The sequence below is a fragment of the Drosophila navojoa genome, chromosome 2 (assembly GCF_054131105.1).
Source record: "Drosophila navojoa isolate 15081-1374.11 chromosome 2, UAZ_NAV_1.0, whole genome shotgun sequence".
NCBI lineage: Eukaryota > Metazoa > Arthropoda > Insecta > Diptera > Drosophilidae > Drosophila > Drosophila navojoa.
In genome coordinates this window covers 20405928-20424619 of record NC_142890.1, presented here as the reverse complement: position 1 = coordinate 20424619, position 18692 = coordinate 20405928, and the positions used below count along the sequence as shown (strand labels likewise).

The following is an 18692-nucleotide window of genomic DNA, read 5'->3' as shown; positions in this document are numbered from 1 at the left end:
TCATTTAATATGTGTGTTGCTCGACAAACTAACTAACAACTGGAGCTTTCAGTTAACTATGAAATTTATTAATGGGGTTCTTAAAAATAGTGATGCGCAATAATATATGGAATATTATTAGAACTTCTTTTTAGCTGAACGATTATTTCATTGTTTCAATCCAAACTCGTCATCGTTACGTATTGATAGTATATTATATATTACGGGCTTTTGCTAAACAAAACCCGTTACTAGCTGTTAATCAAATGAATGAATCGCAGCTTTTAAACTAATTTCACAATTGGTAGTAAAAGCTTCGATATTTCAATGGGACCAAGCTTTCACAATATACGGAACCAACCTGATGCCAAACAGCCAAATACCCTAAAAATTTAATATATGTATGTATATATAAAGAAATAACAATTAAAAAGATTTAGTCATTTTGCCTTATAATTTACTATATTACATTATATATGTATTTATGAACGAGATTTCTTTAATATATTTATTTATTTAAATGGAAAATTGCTGTTTCCAAATATATGCTCAAAATATTTAAATGATGAACAAAATTGTACATCTTTGTGGAATATATTATTCAGCGTTTGTTTCTAAACCAGTTTGATGAGAAATTATATTCCAATACAAATGAGATAATTTATATTTCGTGTCCATAACTTCATTTAAATAAAAAACAATAGCATAATTGTCATATAACTTATGCATTTGTGCATAAGTTTTATGAATTTGCGCATAGTATTACCTTATAGATAAACCTATCAACATAAAAGAAACCCGTGCTAATAACTAATTAACAGAGACACTATGCTTAATATCATTTACAGCATTATTTGTAAATAGCATATAAAAAATAGATTCTGTGCTGTGAACTTTTTCACTACTTAATTTCTATATTGAATAAGATTGCTAGTTCGCACCTACCAGAAGTGCACCTGTTTTAGTTTGTCGTAAATACTAAAGTACAACGCCGTCGTCATGCTGGATTTGAGGAGCGTGGGAGCAACGCCCTTGTAGAGACCCCTTACACCCTCCTGTCGCACCGTTAGTTGAAGACAATCCCAAACCCCATTACATTTTAGTGTGTGTCCGAACGTCTGTCGATTTTGCTCAAATCCCTGGATTTGCAGACGTTTTTTGACCAAGTCAAAGGGATACACAATTGTTTTCGATAGCATGCCCGAGGAAGCACCCAGCATCAAGAGAGTCCAAGTAGGCAGCTTGGTACGATCGTCCACTTCGAAAAATTTGCATGCCGACTCGCTGAACAAACGATAGGCCATGAAGTTGGTTCCCATCAAAGGGGCGATTTGTAAGAGGGCCGAAGACAAGCCCCGATACATGCCACGGATTCCCTCCTGACGCACAATGGCAGTGACGGCCCGTGTTGCATTGCTGCAATTGTTGTGAATTATTAACAAAATATATAAGAAGATAAGAATATATGTGTTACCGATATCCCTTGCTAGTGTCCTGGGCAATAAGACGTGTTCGTATAACATCTAACGGTGTGGAAATGATAACTGCCGCCGCTCCAGCCGAAGCGCCGCACATGAAGTTTGAAAGATGCTGATGATCCTTGAGGTAATTGGTTTGTTTCGCCAGAAGGCTTAGCTGCTCGTAAGTCCAGAACTGGCAGATGCCATACATAATGCTCAGCACCTGAGCGGGATTGTGACCCTTCCAGAAGGCCAACAGGCCCTCCTCCCGGTAAATGGTGCGCACAGCTTGAGTGATGGATGTGTATTTGGAGGAATGCAATGGGAGGTCAGTCTTGGAGGATGACTGTATAGGTGGAGCAGCCGCCTTGAACGGCTCCACTTGTAGTTGAAAACGTATTTTGAGTACATCCAGCGGCTGACAGGTGGAGCGCGTAATAGCTGCTGATAAGCCACCGGCAATTATTTGCTGCAGTTGCTCACGTCCGCTGTGCTTGCGCCGCTGACTGACCGCTGGGCCTGTAGTCTTGGTACATGTTGTGCTGCCAGTTACCGCCGGCGTCATGTTGCTGGCTGTCGATTCAAGCTGGCTCAACCGATGCGTTGTCAATGGCTGTGGCTGTGCTTGTCAGTGTGTGCGATTTCTCTTTTATTGCTGCGGCTGCGTCTGTTTCAGCGTTTGCGTCTTCAATGGTATTTCTGTAAATCATATGAACAACAACAGCGGAATTAATTTGCTGTTAAACAAACAAAATAGTTTTGGAGCTCTGCCGATGTCGCTCCACTGAAATCAGATTCAAGGTGCGCCCCGCCCAGTGGCCCAACCAAAATGTTTGCATAGTCATCAAATGATTGCCAAATTAATGTGTGAAATAACGATGCGATGAAATTGAGATCAGAGGGTGAACTTACAAGGTGTCATGCTCGTCGAAGCACGCTTTAATCGTTTGTTTCACCCGAGGTGCCTGTTCCGATTTGTGGTTACTACAAGTTTCTCTACAATTGCGAGGGCGCCAATTTGGTTTAGGCTTCAGTAAGATTTGGTACACAGGCTCTCATTCATTCAGGGATGGGCAAAAGATTATCGTCTTATCAGCGATTTCACTTTTGTTGCTGTTGCGCTGGAAGCCGTTGACTTGTCTGCCTAGCAGGGCTGACGCTATTGGCCACAAAACGAAGATAAAGCCATTGCATTTAATATGCAAGTCAGAAATTGGAATTGCTCACCTACCAAATATACTGAAAATCCAACTTAGTTAAGCTCGTCAATATATTCGACTGCTCGCTGTCAGAGTGCAGCGGTGACTGTTTAGCTGAGCGGCCGCACGACGTCGCTTCTTCATTACAAATTACAAGTAACGGCCATGTTATTGCGTCAAAACTTTCTTTTGCTCAGCGCTTGTCAGTATATGAGAAGTAACTGTATGTCGAGGCCTAGCTGATGTTGCTGCAGTTTATGTGAAAGACTTTACAAACCGGTTCCGAAACGCTTTTCGACTAAAACTAATTTCAAATTGAAAACAAAACTTGGCCTTAAGTTACGTCAAGTGCATGCCACAAACAGCTGTTGCCGTGCGCACCAGCTGAAAAATTGAAAGTGACACTGCTTGAGCTTTTTACCGATGTATCGATACTTTTAGTTTATTTTTGGAGCTGCCACTTGGCGTATGCCCGCGAAAGTTTATTTAAATAACTATGCAAAGGGCTTTTAATTTATAAATACGTAGGTCACACAATAACTACTTCCAACCAATGTTGCCAGAAGCATCAGCCGGTGCACTGGGTGTGGGCTGATAGCCTGGTGGTATGCTGAAGCCGAGCACTTCAAAATTATTGCCAACAGCTGGCACAGCTGCAGGTGCTTGCACTGGATACGGCGGCGCCTTTTGAACTGCTGCCGCGGGATTTGCTACTGGTGACACAGGATTTGGTGTGTAATTCACTGGCGGTACAGGCAGAGTATTCTCGGCTTTGGGATAAAGACTGGGTAACGGCGACCTGGCACCATTTGCATTTGCCGGCTGACCACTGAGTATATAGACGGGATAACGTGGCTTATACGTGTTCGACTCAAAGTGTTCTGTGCACACATCCTCTTGGAAGTTGGGTGCCACTAAAGAAAAGATCAAGGAATCAAGGAATTACTTTATAATAAAACAAGATTACTTGTAGAGGTCGCCTACTCATCGCTTGATAGCTGCCGTTCGTGTTCGGCTGTGCCTGTGCCTTCTGTCCTGGCCCCTTGTCGTCCGCACTGCCATGCAATGGCACCGTTCCAATGACCAGTGGAAAGTCCACCACCAGATCCCCACCGCCATGCAAGCGGAATGTTTTGGCAATGAATCGAAGGGTGTAACTAACCCGAATCGGATCTCGTTCATTCATTGTTGTTGGCGTTGTGGGTGGCACCATTAGAAACTCATCGAATTGCGCTTTATTGTTCTTATCCACCTCGCCACAGTGCTTATCAGCTATACGCACCTCGGTGGCTTTCAATTGCTCCTTATCGCCTGCTTTGCCGCGATAGGTCACGTTCTTGAATAGGCGCACTTTCACATCCTGGCACTGAACATCCGCTTGATTGTCCAGAACGATGTGAAAGTGGATCTTCTGGCCAGGAACATAGGCGCTGTACGAGGTGCTCACGTCCATAACCATGGGCTTTTTGCCGCCAAATATGGAGCCCCACCAAAAGGTTTTCTCCTCGATGCGCTTCAAGGGTTGCTGCAAGGTCAAGGACAAGGATTAGACCATCTATAATATCCCCATGTCCCCATGTCAAACCCACCAAATGCTCGGGCTTCGCGTTCAAATCGTTTGGCAATATGACCGTAAAGCACTGCTTGAATATATTATTATATCGCACCGCACGATCTATGGTCAAGGTCACCTCATGCTTCACCTGTCCGTGCGTGCCATTGAAGGAGGTCGGCGCCTGGGGCGGTATACTGGCCTGAAAGGGAAAGACATACTTGCCCTGGGGCAGCTCCAGTTGTGATCCTCCGCTCTGGCCGTACACATATTTATCGCTGCTGTAATAGATTTCTGTAGTGGTATACGTTTCCAGTGCCTTGACCAGCTTGCCATCAGCACCAGGCTTTTCGACACTCTCCTGCCAACGCGTCTCAACGAAACCGTTCACGGTTATATAGATAGCTGCAAAAGAGGAGCAGGAGAGACCGAATCGCGTAATTGGGTTTAATTTCTTTGTAATACTATTAAGCTGCACGCCATGTGGGCGGTGCGCAGATCAAGCTGCGTTTCAGTCGGGTTCAATTGCGTTTAATTCGCAGTTATCTGAACTGACCCTGACTTTTCAGAGAATCAAATTCTATTCGAAAACCAGAATCGAGCATAATTTTGCTAACATTTATTTCAGGTTAATGCGGAAATACTAAAAATTACCATTCCTTTGACTACTCAAGTTCTTAGTTTTTAGTTTTTTAAGTTTTACGAGGCCTAAGCGAATTGTTCATTTCAAATCAAAGTACAACAGCAGCCGACTCAAATGACCAACGGCAGGCACACTTTTCGAAGAAAAACTAGTTTTTTCTTCACTCTCGCTACGATATTAAATAACCGACACAGAAACATACATATATAATTACATATGTATATGTATGTGTATGTATGAAGATTAGCTACCGGCACTATACAAAAGATATATGTATGTATACACATAACAAATCGGCAGAAACAACAATAACAAATAACAAAACAACGATGACGGCTCGAATACTAATGTAGTGTCTGGCCTCAGGCCGCCTTTCATACACAAATCCAAAGCATTTTTGTATGCGGAGTAGGGGGCAACATGACGTCATGCTAGCCACAATCAAATATTATATGCGTATTTGGGTATAAAGAACCTACAGCGTATGGTTTTGGGGCGCTCTGTGATGAGTTCGGCTGTTCCGGATACGATCTGGCCAGCATAGTACACACCCAAGACGCTATCGAAGCTAAAATTCACTTTGCTGCTCATCCTGTCCTGACCTTGGCAACAACAGGCGTTGGCTTTTCTGTTAGAATGTTTATTCCTTTATCAAGCGACGCGGAACACAATCGAGTACGCGACGGCACAACAACCAACTGATGAGCTGCGTCCACAACCACGACCGCCGAACGCGAGCAGTTACAAATTAATACTGAAGCTGAATCCGATTAATAAATTCACATATGCTGCGAATGCTGTGAGCGCTAACTGTATGCGTGTGCCAATCTTTGTATAAGTGAGGAATAATTGAATACTAATTTTGTTTGTACCCAAAATACAGTAATGAATTGTTCGCTTGGCAAAATTTGCTGCTTATCTCATTTTTAAATATATAAACTTTTAGCGCTTAACCTGCTACTTGGTGGCAACGCTATGACATTTTATGCCAGCTGATTTAATGTTAATGTTATCGTTAATCGTTATCGTGTGGCAAGCTAAAACAACAGCAACAACGTTTTTAGTTGCTTTTCTTAAATAATTAAAGATGTTTGATGTGATTAATTTAATTTGAACGGAGTTCAGTGCGCGTAAATGAATTTATTATTCGTTTGTTTATTGTCAGTTTAAGTGTAGTGCTCAACTCATCATATTGAATAAAAAGAATATAGTGTTATAGTTGTAGTTCTGCACAGTGATACCAAGGAGGCCGCTCAAATGTGGCCTTTTCTATGTTATTTTTGGATGAGTATTTAATGAGAGAGCTAGTGGTAGTAGCAGCAGCAGCAGCAGCATCATCATCATGGAAAGTGAGCGACTATGCATTCGACTGGACAATCCAGATCGCATTTTTTATGCCGGCCAGGTCATTCGTGGAGAGATTTGGATGAATCTCAACAAGCGTACCAAAATACGAGGTAAATTTAAATTGCTATTACTCTTATTATTAAAAATTTCGCAAGCAGAGCTTGCATCATGTGTGACTCAGGGCCTGTCAGACTACAATTTGCGGTCAGTAATGAAGTTTTCTGATTTTGCTCTGTCCATTGTCATCATGGTTTCGTTATGGCCGCATTGGCATAAACAAAGAAGATGTTTAACAGCAGCATAAATGAAACTCAGCATTCACAGCCATATTATTTATTTATACGTTTTGTTACTCTTGGGTCTGTGATAGTAAATTCTTTCAATTTGGCATTATTCATCGATAGGGGCCCAATTGCTTGCATTCGGCAATTGCTCTTCTTGCTTGTGGGGTCATTTGTTTCAGGAAATGTTACGCGCGGGTTCACTTAGAGAGCGGCGTGCAGGGTGCAGGTGTAATGTTAGCGAGTAAACGTTCTCCCTGAATATGTGCGTGCGGGTATGTTTGTGTGTGTTTGCTAAAAATGCCGTAATAATGGTCTATCAGATGAAGAGAGCTTTTGCTCTCAATACAGTGCTGGCTAGAAAAATGTCCCTACCTTAATGCTGCATTGCTTGCTAACTTTGCGTGCATTGAACAAGTGCATGGAAAAATAACAAAGGTATCACATTTATTTATTCACTTCTTACCGCAGCTAACTTGGCAGCTGCTTTTATCAAAGCTGTGAATAAAAACATCAGCCTGTTAGTAACCGAATATATCGTCATCAGCTGCATTAGCATTCTTTTGTTTACATTTCACATACAGTTCCGCAAAAATCGTAGTTAATGCTAGAGAAGAGAGATATAAGGGAAGAGAAGAAAAGAGAGATGGAGCAAGACAAACAAAGAGAGAGATAGAGAGGGAGAGAGAGAGAGAGAGTGACAGAGAGAGAGAGAGAGAGAGAGAGAGAGAGAGAGAGAGAGAGAGAGAGAGAGAGAGAGATAGAGTGACAGATAGAATAGTATGGCTTCTGTCTGCTTGGTTAGCTTTATTATTATGTATATCATCTATGTTGCGCGTGTTTGTGTGAGAAAGAGCGCCACACTTGACAGCTGCTGTGCCCTACAGGCCAAAAAGCAAGGCGTTCGAGTGATGCGCATAAATGAAGCCATAGATCGTAAATTACGCTATTATAAAATAAGTGCTCTCTGTTACGTGGGCCAAAAATAGTCTATTGCCATATCTATTATGGCCCCATGTGAAAATCAGCAACTACGTTATCAATGAGCAATATTACAAAACAAAAAAAGGAAATGATTTATTATCAGAGCACCTACTTAGAAGCGTTTATACAAGTACATACATATAAGTTTATATATATAATATTCATATCAAAACAAAACATTTCTATTTTTATTAGGGGAATGTTTTGGATGGTTTATATAGCTTATAATCAGTGTATACATATGTGTATGGCAAAGAAAATATACATTGGGACACATTTCATTATTTTGATTCGTTTTTACTTTGTAAGGCTTCGCAATTACATTTGATTAGTTACAATGAACCGTAAACCCCCTTCTTAGCCCTACTCTATCGCGCACAACATATATATAAATCTGATATATATGTTAATTGAACACATCTTAGCAACAGCTGCCTATCAATATTGAATAAAATTTGTGCACTTAATTGAACTGTTTGTTTCGTTGTTGCCATAATACACGGCTCCTTTTAACCCATGTTGACTTTGTCCTTGAGAAAACGTTCGACGCGCGGCCAAATCTCTTTAGTTTCGCGACCCTTGAAACTGGTTACCAGACCCCGTTCAGCATACCAGGCCAGCACGGGACTCATAAGTTCATCGTAGACTTGCAAGCGCTTGGACACCACCTCCGGTTTGTCGTCCTCGCGTTGGGTCAGCGGTTCGCCAGTTATATCATCCTTGCCGGCCACCTTCGGATCGTTGAAGCCAATATTGTAGACACGTCCGGATGGGGCGTGTATCCAACGATGCTTGACACGCTCAATGATCACATCATGTGGAATGTCCAAGTTAATAACAGCATCAATTTGTTCACGTGCCGCCAAAATATCAGCTTGGGCACTATTGCGGGGAAAACCATCCAAAATGTAGGATTTGTTGCCCACCTCGGTGATGCGGGCGATCATTGTCTTGGTCACAATATCATCTGGTACCAGCTGGCCGGCGGCAATGTACTGTTGGGCCTTCTTGCCCAGTTCGGTATTTTTGATGATATTCTGGCGCAGAATATCCCCCGAGGAAATGTGGAGAAACCCAAACGTCTTCACAATACGATCCGAGATGGTGCCTTTTCCCGATCCGGGAGCGCCGATTATCACAGCACGAAATATTTTCGTATACATTATGAATAAATGATATTCTTATTGAATTTACGCTGAAAGAGATATAAATAGAAACTTTAGTTCACTTGCATGATTATTTGTCTATTTTGAAATATTCTGTTTTCTTATTATTATATTATATTAATAGACAAAATCAATAAGAAACTTTTTAAAATGTGAAATTGTTAATAATTTGTTTATCTAGCAAGGTGCTAAGGAAATATTTTCTGTTCACTTCTTACATAAATAATATTTTGGTATATTAGCTCGCTTTTTTGTATTAAATATAAATATAAGTTGGGCCATTAGATAAGCCCTAACAATAATAACAAAAAATAACAAATCATAAATGTGCTAATCTTTATTATTTTGTCTCTCGTACCTATGGCCTTTTCGTGCCCATAAGCCTTCACATGACAACCATAGTGTAGCGCATTCAGCACAACAACTACAAGCGTGGCTTTTTCAAGTTCTTTGTCTTCTCGTAGTTGTTGTTTTTATTGTGTCTCGCTATTCTTGTTGTTGTGGTGGGTGCGCTCTTATCGTTCAAAGTCCAAACAAAAGCCAATGTCGCCGCGTGTTGTTTTGCTCGGCATCTTAATTCTGTTTTCGCAATTTTCTTGCATTTCATAGTTTTGCTTTTCACATTCCTTCGCATTTCGAATTGGACGCAAATTAAGCACTTATGTAAATAAGCAATGACAATTTTTTATTGCTTCCTTATTTTACTTACCCAAATATTCTTTTAAAATTATATATATGTATATATTGTTTTTTAGTAACCGGTAAATGTAGATCACTACCTGTTACGGTTGATTATTTCAATTCAATTTAAACTCGCGTACTAATTATAATAATTATAAGAATTTGTTGCGTATTATTCTAAATCAAAATCTTGTGCGCTAACAAATATACACACACAAACATAGGCACACAATCAGACACACATATTCCCCCACTGATGTGGGTATCAAAATCTGCTTCTGCTGTTGCCGGCAGGCAAATATCAACTGAATTCAAATGGGGGTATACGCTTTATCTCGGGTTCGGTTTGAACTTCGTTTTGTGTCCAGACTTTTTATGCGCGTTACTCGTCCGATTTTCTGTTCGGCGACTGCAGTAACTGTGGTGCACACATCGAAAGCTACGACCCTCTCTCGCTCTTTGCTAGTTTTGGGCTCCACATGTATGGGTGCAGAAGAGAGCGCCAACAAATGTGAATAGCCGGTTTGAGCAATCACAGTTTGTTTGTTGTGGTTGTAAGAGAGCTCGGGAGCGGAGCGGACCACGCGCTTTTATTTATAGACATTTAATTGCACATGTGTCAGTGTGTGAACAGTAAGCTAAGAACACAATGAATTGTATCAACTGTTGATATCGGTAACGATTCTCAGATATACCCTGTAAACAAATACCGTGCAGCATATACATTTGTATGTGGATTAATAATGTTCTATGAAAACATTGCTTTCGTACGTTAGTAAATATCACTTCAATTACATACAAATAATAAACAAAAGTATTTGTTTTTACACAAAAAAATTAGGTATTTAAAAAAATCTGTGGTCGTTCGTTACCGACTGTGAAGGACGGACAGCAAGACGAACATTGTACAAAAATAATGTACTTAATACAAATATATATATAAATATAAAAATAAAATATTAAAAAATATATATATATTTATTATTAATTGCTTAGACAATTTGAATGTTTTTTTATTTTTTATTTTTATTGATTATATAACAGGTATATCGAAAAATAGTTTTGCTTACCCTTGCGGATTATCTATACATGACATCTTAAGAAGCATAACTTATATAAAGAATTATGTAAAGTAGAAAATTTCGACTTTATTTGTAACGCATGCAGACCATGCAACACATTTGCTTTGCAAGCATCTTTATTTTGGTGTCCATGTTATTATTTTAGGTGATTTATCAGACATCAATTATATTTGGAGTGACTATTTAGCATACATAATAGAACTACGTATAAAGAGAAACTTAACACTGGATGTGCGACTGAAGCTGCATCTTTAGGCCTTGTCGCTGCTTGTGTTTGTGGCTTTCTTTTTTAGTATATCCTTGTCGCTCTCAATAATGCCTTGTTTGCGCTCCTTTTGTGCTTCTTTGATCATCTCGTCCACCTCCTCGATGGTGGGCCCATCTCCAGGTGGACTTACGCTACGTGTGGGACTAAAACGCCGGCCATTGTTCCGCTTGTCGAAGTGCCATCGATTCTGGAAGCGTCCACGGCCACGCCCCCGGCCGCGCGGTGTAAAACGCATGGGCCCATGATGGCGCCGTGGACTGTAGCTGCGTGATCGGGAGCGAGTGCGTCGGTAGCGTGAGGCCGGCGATGGTGTGCGGCGTGGCACAAAGGGCGAAGGCGTACGACGCGGCACAAACGGCGACGGTGTACGACGCGGCACAAACGGCGATGGCGTTCGTCGTCCTCGGCCATAGGAACGTGAGCGCGAGCGACGATTTCCAAAGCGGTGCTTGAATCCACGTCCTCTGTAGCGTTGTCCTCCGCCATTACCTCCCGCTCCGCCACCATAACGAACGGGCGAATAGCTGCGACTCCGAGTGCGAGTCCGACTGCGACTACGGCTACGAGTGCGTCGTCTTCTTGATCTCGAGTAGCGTGAGCGGCTTCGAGTGTTGCGGCTCCTGCTTCGACTGCGAGAACGAGAGCTGCCGCCGCGCCGACGCGATGAGCGTCGGTCACGCGAGCGGCTTCTTGTGCGTCGCCTGGGAGAACGACTGCGACTGCGACTCTGCGAATGCGAGCTCAACGGCGTTGCCAGACGCAGCAAGCCGAATTTGTCCATCTGCAGTGGACGCTTCTTAATTTGAAAAGAGAGTTTCTGTTGCTGCTGCTGTTGTTGCTGTTGCTGCATATGGTATTTGGGGGCTGGCGGCGGGTGTTCATCGTTCAAGTTGGCAGCTGCAGCGGCCGCATATTTCGAAGTGCTTGGGCCCATCATCAGGTTATATCCTCCTCCTCCCGCCGATGACGATGGTTGCTTACGCAATGTGGCTGGTGCAGTTGCAGGCGGAGGTGGGGGCGTTTCTGAGCGTTGCATTTGCTTAAAATACATTTGTAACTGGGCCTTCAGCTGGGCATCGCTGCTGCTGGTGCTCATGATCCTGCAAAGGTGGTTGATAAAAAGGAAAAAGGTAAAATGTGTACAGTTGCAAAAGGCGACTCACTTAGCATACTTATTATTCCGGCTAATTCGTCATGCATGGGAGAGCGCAAGTATGAAATCGATTTTATTTGCGGGCAGTCAAAGCGGGTCAAAGATCAGATCACGAATGGGGTTTATAACCACAATCAATATGGACATCATGACGTGTTAGACGAATACTTGGTTAACTAACCCTTCCCAATCTGTTCTTTGATCTGCTTATAAAGTCATACACGCAATTACCTGAATGCCGCCGCATGGTCAATTTTCTTGAGCATTTCGAGTGCGGCCTCTGTGCTTGTGAGTGGCTCAACTTCATCCGCAGACTTTGACTTAGATTTCTTGTTCTCCTTGCGTTCCTTGTCTTTGTCCTTCTTCTTTTTGCCCTTCTTTTTGGATTTCTTGTGCTTGCTGGCCTCGCGCAGCAGCCGACGCACACTGGTCACAGTGTCGTCGTCGTCCAGCTTGAATTCGTTGGCCGACAGGGAATCGCTAATGGCATGCTTGTCCTGCTCTGCAGGCAGACGGGAACGCGATTTGACAGCTAAAATTTAAAATAGGTTGGTTGAAGTGAATTCTGGTAGCCGAATCGCTGACACTTACGCTGCTCTTCACTGTCGTTGTCGTTGTCACTGGCACTAGTGGAACTGGAGTCGTCTGAGGAGGCAATGTTGATGGTTCCGCCTGCCGCGTTGGGCAAATTGAGCAATTCGGTGTTGCGTTGCACAGCCAGGGGATTAGAGCTGGCGCTGGTGCCGCCAATTGCAGAGGCTCGGTGCTGCTGCAGTGCATCAAGGGATATTCGCGCCTGCTCATGCTGGGGCAATAGATTCAGACAATCGCTGTAGGCCTTGATGGCATCCGGAATGCGGTTCTCCTCCTCATAGCTGCGTCCGAGTGCCACCAGGGTCTCGCCCATATATTTACGCGCATTCACATGGTACTTATTCAAAATTAGCGCCTTTTCAAAGTCTTTCAGACCCTTTAAGAAGCTGCCACGATTCGCGTACAGTGCACCGCGCGCCACTAAGCCTTCGACATTACGCGGATCAATGTTCAGGGCCTTGTTCAGGCACTGAAAGGCCTCTACTTGTTGGCCATTCTTAAAGTGCTCAATGCCATCAGCCACGGAGCTGATATTATATTGTGCGAATTTTTCAGTGTGTGCGTGTGGGTGTGATTGTGTGTGTGTTTGCAATGGATATACGGACATAATTATAAATACATACATATGCTGATGCATATCTTAGCTAATAAACGTCCCCCAATCAGGGCTGGTCAGCTACATAATATATATATAGTTTGCATACAGGGTCTGCGACCAGCCATGAGTTGGGTTTTCTCAACACTTACCGGAATGCCCATTGCGAAGCCTGCTTCTGCCGCAGCTCCGGCGCATAATCCGACTCGGGAAAGCCATGCTTAATGTGGCTCATTAATGTAAGATTCTCATTAGGCTGCAGTCCATTTAATTGGAAGAGCACATCACAGTTGGGATTCTCAAATTCCAGCGCTGCAGTTAACTGATCTTCGTAGTTGGGTGCACTGCCTGGCTCCAGATTACGTATTTGACTAAGCACAAATCATGAAACGTTAAATGAGTTGAAAAGGTAAATGCTATTGGCCAGATTTACACACCGATAGTATTTGGGCAAATCTGTCAGATCACATAGGCCCAGCTTGAGATCAGATGACGTCTTATTGTAGACGCCCAACATGCCCAGAGTCAAGCGTTCCACGTCCGCCGACACGCTGCAAACTTCGCAGCGTAGAAAATCGTTGATGGAAAATGATTGTGGATTCCCCTGCTTGTCCAGTGGCAAGGGACCCCAATGGTCTTGCATGATGATAGCCTAAAATGAAGTTGCCATTTAAATGATATCCGGACAGTTAATTTTCATTGCTTGCGCACCTTGATGGGTATATCAGCTAAATAGAAGTGCATTGGCTCTGCTGTGCACAGTGGTTTGACTATGATTCGATTCGCATTCGGTACAACCTTTTGCACCGAGGCAAACACAATGTCTCCCTGTTTCAGGGCACTCATCCGATACGCCCATGCTTTTCGCTTGTCCTTCGGGTTCAAATAGAACTCGATCGGGGGCTGTGGAGCAAAGCAGTTGCTCATTTGAGTTAACCACGAGTCCTCCATTACATTGCCCACCAGCTGCCGGTCATACAGATCCTCTGCCTTTCTTGCCAAGAACTGATGGATTTTTAAACGTTTGGCACGCTCCTGAAATGTAAAATACTTCTGTCGTTCCTGGTAGATGCTGTAGTTGGGCTGCGTAAGATTTAGCCGGCGTAAATCCTCGACGCCGCGCTCATCGTCCCAGATCTTCTGTAATGGCTGACCATGGTAGCACAGTGCTCGAGATATATAGTTGGAATTCATATTGTTAACCGGCAGTCTTCAGTAAGAGTCCATTACAATTTTCAGTGTGTGCAAATGTTCTGAAGTGCAAACGAAAAAAATTGTTGAAAACACGCATGACAAATTTGATTGCTGTGTAAATACGATTGCCAGTGCTGCTGCATAATGAATTCATATATTTATAGCTGCAGAAGTTCATTTGTGCGTTTGTTATAATTATAATTACTTGCCTGTTTTAGCCCCAGACAATTAAGTTAAATGGCTTGATATGTTTTACTATGCGCGATGAAAATCGTGTCTTTTGTTCACTAACTACGTGGCAACTCTGGCAGTTCTTTTTTAAAAGACTTCAGCAAAACTATCGATATGCATTAGCGTTGCCACGTTAAATAATAATATTGCCTCATTTAAATTTAATAGGCTGCTCAACCTCATAATTGGTTTCTATTTAAAAATGATTAAATACCAATTGAAAATAATAATTTACTTTTATTCATTTATTAAGGATGTGGGGCCAAACACATACAGCAAAAAAATGTAAAAATGATATCTTTAGCCAAGGCGAGAACCAACAGTATTAAATAGATGGCATCGCCGTCAGCTGTTGAGCTCAATTTTTTAAAACAATATACATACATATATATGTAAAAACTCATATGTGATTTATTAAGTAAGAACATAGATATTTGCCTCGGAGTTCCATAAAATAGCAATAATTACTTAAATCAAAGAATAAGGGCAAAGCTAAGATGGATGTCAGTTTTAAATTTAATTTGTTAGCCAAGAAACAAACCAGTATACCAGTTCGTAACGCTTTGCGTTGTCTAGTGATAGAAAATAGCGATAGATGTCGCTGTTGCGTGTTTTAATTTTTCGCAACTAATTAAATACGTTTGTCTTTTCACAGCTATTAAAATCCAGGTAACTGGCAAAGGCAAATGCAAATGGATGGAAATCTTGCGCAAAAACTCCAACAACAACGAATACACGCGTAGTCTTTTCTACACCAGCAAGGAGATCTACGAGCATAGCGAAACGCCTCTGCCCGAATTCGAACCTCGCGGGCTTGAACTGTCTCCCGGTGAGCACACTTTTAGCTTTAATGTGGCACTGGGTCGTGAGCTGCCCTCGAGCTTCCGCGGTAGCCATGGCAGCATCAAGTACAAGATGCGTGTCCTCATTCAAAGACCCTGGACCTTTGATGAACGGCACACCATACCGTTTACGGTTGTGAAGAATATGCCTTTGCCATCGACATATCGCAATAATCCCACTCCGCTGGAGAAGCAAATCACCAAGACAATTAGCCTATTTGGCACTCGGCCCATTACCATGCTGGCCCTGCTGCCCGAGGACTTTGCCGTGCGCGGCGAACCGTTGAGAATCTGTGTAACCGTCATGAACAACAGCACGACGAATGTGGAGAAGCTGCGCTTCAAGTAAGTTAGGGTTATAGTGCCTATGAAAATCTCACTTGTTTTTTAAATGTATTGCCAGTGTGGATGTTAGTTTGGAGATTTGTTTTTGTAATTTGGAAGCTTGAAGCTGTTGAATATTTCAACCATAATAAGAGCAGCAGATTTGGTCGATTAGGGTATATACTCTAACTTATCCTAACACATCCTCTAACCAACCAGAGAGACCACTTAATTCTATCTGAGATAAATACATGCCTCTCTTAGAGAAGCATCTTAAAAGAGTAAAGCCGTTTATCCCGCTATAAGGGCTGTTCTTCCTTTTACCTATCTACTCTCACAGTCAGCACGTTACACACACACACTATGAATACATATACATATTTGATACATGTTTTTATATGATAATAGTATTATACCAATTGCGTTTCATTAGCATACTGCAGTACGTCACTTACTACAGTCATGTGCCTTTGCGTGTGCAGAAGGTCGAGTGCATTCCGATCGCCAGCAAGGAGACGGGTGCGGTGAGCAAGAAGAGTGAACGGAGCTTTGCCCACGAGCTGCTGATGCCGGACACGGCGCAGCCAACGGATGAGCAGTTCAGCGGCGTCATAACCATATCCTATGAGCTGCGCGTTGAGGCTGTCCTACGTGGGTTCTTTAAGAATTTGGTGCTCAACTTGCCGTTCAAGGTCTACTCGCAGGATGTTTCCGCCAGGCTGGGCTCGGTGCGTCCATCGCTGCCGCCACGTCCCGACAATGGTCCACCGGGGATTGATGAGGTTGCGGCAGTGGCGGCCGCTGCTGTGCCTGGTAATCCCTTCGATCCAGCTGTTCCTGCATCTGTGTATCCAGCACTAGATTCTTCCATTGGCTCGCCATCGCATTCGTCGGTGTATAGCGAATGCAGTTCCTTGAACTCCACCGCCTCGGACTCCACGCTGAGTCCGGCCGTTGGTGGCGTGGAGCTATCCTACACATCCGGCTCGCAATCGTCGCAGTTTGGCAGCCCCTCGGCTCGTGCCAGCCTGCGCAGCAGCTCCAATGTGCCCTACATGCCTTATGCTTCCAGCCCGCTGATGGTGCAATCGTATCCACCGCCGCATCTGCCGCCGTACCCGTTGCCCGAGTCGCCGCAGTATACGCTGCTTGCCTTGACGCCTCCGCCAGCGCAGCCTCCAGCTGGAGCCAGCGGCTATAGCCAACTGCCGTCCACGTCGGCAGCATCTGGATCATATCTGCAGTCCCGCCACCAAGCCGGCGCGCACGAATTGCGTAAGACTTACGATGAAATTACATTTGGATTCGATTGCTGTAATTCTCTAATCAATTGCAGCTCCCTCCTATGACGAGCTCTTTGGCAGCGCCAACGCTCCGCCGGAATCGCCGAAGTAAACTGACGAATCGCCCACACATATAAAGCTCATGCCGCCCAGTTATATCTAAGCTTTGCCTAGAAATGCATCAGGATTACTTTAGAGTGCTTGCCACCACATATGCCTACGTAAACATATTCTGGAGTTGTGAAATGTAACGTATCTCGAATCAGCAAGCGCACAATTGCCATCAGCACAACTTTTCTCACAAACTACTTACAATACGCCACATTGTAAAGCACTGATTGAAAATGAAATTCATATATACATACATATACATACATGTATATATGTGTGATGTATATTTCATTATTTAACTTTTGATTAAGTCGTACGTAAGATATTCAAATGTAATATTTTTGAAATCGATCAGCAATTACTTTGCCTTCGCGTAGTCGTGTCGACTCCTTTAAAGTAACGCCAATTTTGTGTTCGCACCTTTGTAAAAGGCGTAACCGTTTTTCATGACCTACCGAATAGCTAGCTTATTGGCTTGATTCAACAAATTATTAGTCTTAAAGCAATGTATTCGAATATTGAAAATTAGTTAAACGAATTTTACACTGAATTATCGTAAACTTAAGGTACGTCTCAAGCATCAAGTACTTTATTTTTTTTATCTTATTTTGATATTTTCATGTTCAATCGAATGCACAAACTCATTTTTGATCATTCGATTTATGCTTAATTTTTATGACAGCCAACTGTTTTCAGGAATACGAAACATTTTCATTGCACTTATAGATAGGCCGAAAAATGAAAAGTTTTTATTTATTTTTATGTATGTCATGTACATATTCCAAAGAACAAATTTCAAGTGTTTAAAACAATTTTTTATTTAGCGGCATAATACTTTTGTTTTAAGTCCCGTAATCACCTATCGCGATATTCACATTTGCAACAATCTTTTTTATTGTTCATATTTATTTTCATCGCCACATTTACATTTTATTCGTTTACAAAGCGAGCTTTCATGTATATCGATAAAATATCGATGAATATTCGAAAAGCGAACTCTGCATACCATTGTCTCATGCAAAGCAAATACTTTTAGTCATAAGCTGCACAAAGAGGAGCGTAACATAATTTATTTCATTAAGGTGCTTTACATTATTATTCAGCGAATATTTTTGGAACATTTTTATTGCTGTTTTTTGTATACATATATACATATATTTGATTTATAATCATAAACAAATCAATAAAATGTTATTCTTGAAACACAAATATAATATAAATTTGATTATTTAAAAAGTATTTCATATGGAATTTAATGCAGTTTTTTCTAGATTATCTAACTTTACTTGAATTTAATTTAATTCATGATTTATATATTTGAGGAATTATCTTTATTTTAATGAATTTCCTTGGAAGCAGAAAACCAAAACTGAATTTTTTGGCTCCCAACTCAACGCAGGTCAAGTCAACGTGCTAGGCTGGCCACCCACATGAGGAGCTCCCTGTAATACAAACTACACCTGTGTACGTGTTAAACTATAATTTCAAGTGCTAGACGGGCCGAAGTGCGTTACGCCCCCTCTCGCTGCCAGATCCCTGCGACGATGTGTAGGATAAACGTGTACGGCTTTTCCAACAAGCAACGGAAGTGTTAAGTCAGTTGTAATTGTTTTCCCACTTTTTGTTGCGAGTCAAACAACAAGGACGACGACAATTTAGTTTCTCCCCAGCTGCTGCTGTTGCTGCTGTTGCTGTTGCTGGTGTACCTGCTGCTTTTTGCGTA

The 18692-nt window shown here is 42.3% G+C and overlaps 5 protein-coding genes across 7 annotated transcripts; 1 reads left to right on the top strand and 4 right to left on the bottom strand.

The window, feature by feature from the left end:
• Positions 1-614: 614 nt before the first annotated feature.
• On the bottom strand, positions 615-2998 carry Tpc1 (Thiamine pyrophosphate carrier protein 1). The gene is made up of 4 exons (XM_018112301.3): positions 2667-2998; positions 2352-2598; positions 1454-2138; positions 615-1395 (listed from the first exon to the last, which is right to left on the bottom strand). Exons 3-4 carry the CDS (start codon positions 2002-2004, stop codon positions 921-923), a joined length of 1026 nt encoding a protein of 341 aa, XP_017967790.1. The 5' UTR covers positions 2005-2138; positions 2352-2598; positions 2667-2998; the 3' UTR covers positions 615-920.
• Positions 2999-3073: 75 nt separating this feature from the next.
• Positions 3074-5661, bottom strand: LOC108659404 (arrestin domain-containing protein 2). Its single transcript, XM_030390410.2, has 4 exons — positions 5313-5661; positions 4228-4595; positions 3623-4163; positions 3074-3552 (listed from the first exon to the last, which is right to left on the bottom strand). Exons 1-4 carry the CDS (start codon positions 5422-5424, stop codon positions 3179-3181), a joined length of 1395 nt encoding a protein of 464 aa, XP_030246270.1. The 5' UTR covers positions 5425-5661; the 3' UTR covers positions 3074-3178.
• Positions 5662-5839: 178 nt separating this feature from the next.
• Positions 5840-18189, top strand: Leash (leash). Its single transcript, XM_018112295.3, has 4 exons — positions 5840-6290; positions 15065-15596; positions 16009-16850; positions 16912-18189. The coding sequence occupies exons 1-4, from the start codon at positions 6176-6178 to the stop codon at positions 16968-16970; spliced, it is 1548 nt and encodes a 515-aa protein (XP_017967784.1). The 5' UTR covers positions 5840-6175; the 3' UTR covers positions 16971-18189.
• On the bottom strand, positions 7514-13277 carry Ak3 (Adenylate kinase 3). Of its 3 annotated transcripts, none has more exons than XM_089256671.1 (2): positions 13137-13277; positions 7514-8640 (listed from the first exon to the last, which is right to left on the bottom strand). In XM_089256671.1, the coding sequence occupies exon 2, from the start codon at positions 8606-8608 to the stop codon at positions 7955-7957; it is 654 nt and encodes a 217-aa protein (XP_089112797.1). In that variant the 5' UTR covers positions 8609-8640; positions 13137-13277; the 3' UTR covers positions 7514-7954. The 3 variants fall into 3 exon arrangements, with proteins under 3 accessions (XP_089112797.1, XP_017967793.1, XP_089112793.1); XM_018112304.3 differs by lacking the exon at positions 13137-13277 and adding an exon at positions 9321-9730; XM_089256667.1 differs by lacking the exon at positions 13137-13277 and adding an exon at positions 9391-9730.
• On the bottom strand, positions 10431-14459 carry LOC108659398 (tetratricopeptide repeat protein 14 homolog). The gene is made up of 7 exons (XM_018112291.3): positions 14388-14459; positions 13696-14237; positions 13422-13636; positions 13137-13355; positions 12387-12916; positions 12027-12327; positions 10431-11742 (listed from the first exon to the last, which is right to left on the bottom strand). The coding sequence occupies exons 2-7, from the start codon at positions 14176-14178 to the stop codon at positions 10626-10628; spliced, it is 2865 nt and encodes a 954-aa protein (XP_017967780.1). The 5' UTR covers positions 14179-14237; positions 14388-14459; the 3' UTR covers positions 10431-10625.
• Positions 18190-18692: the final 503 nt, after the last annotated feature.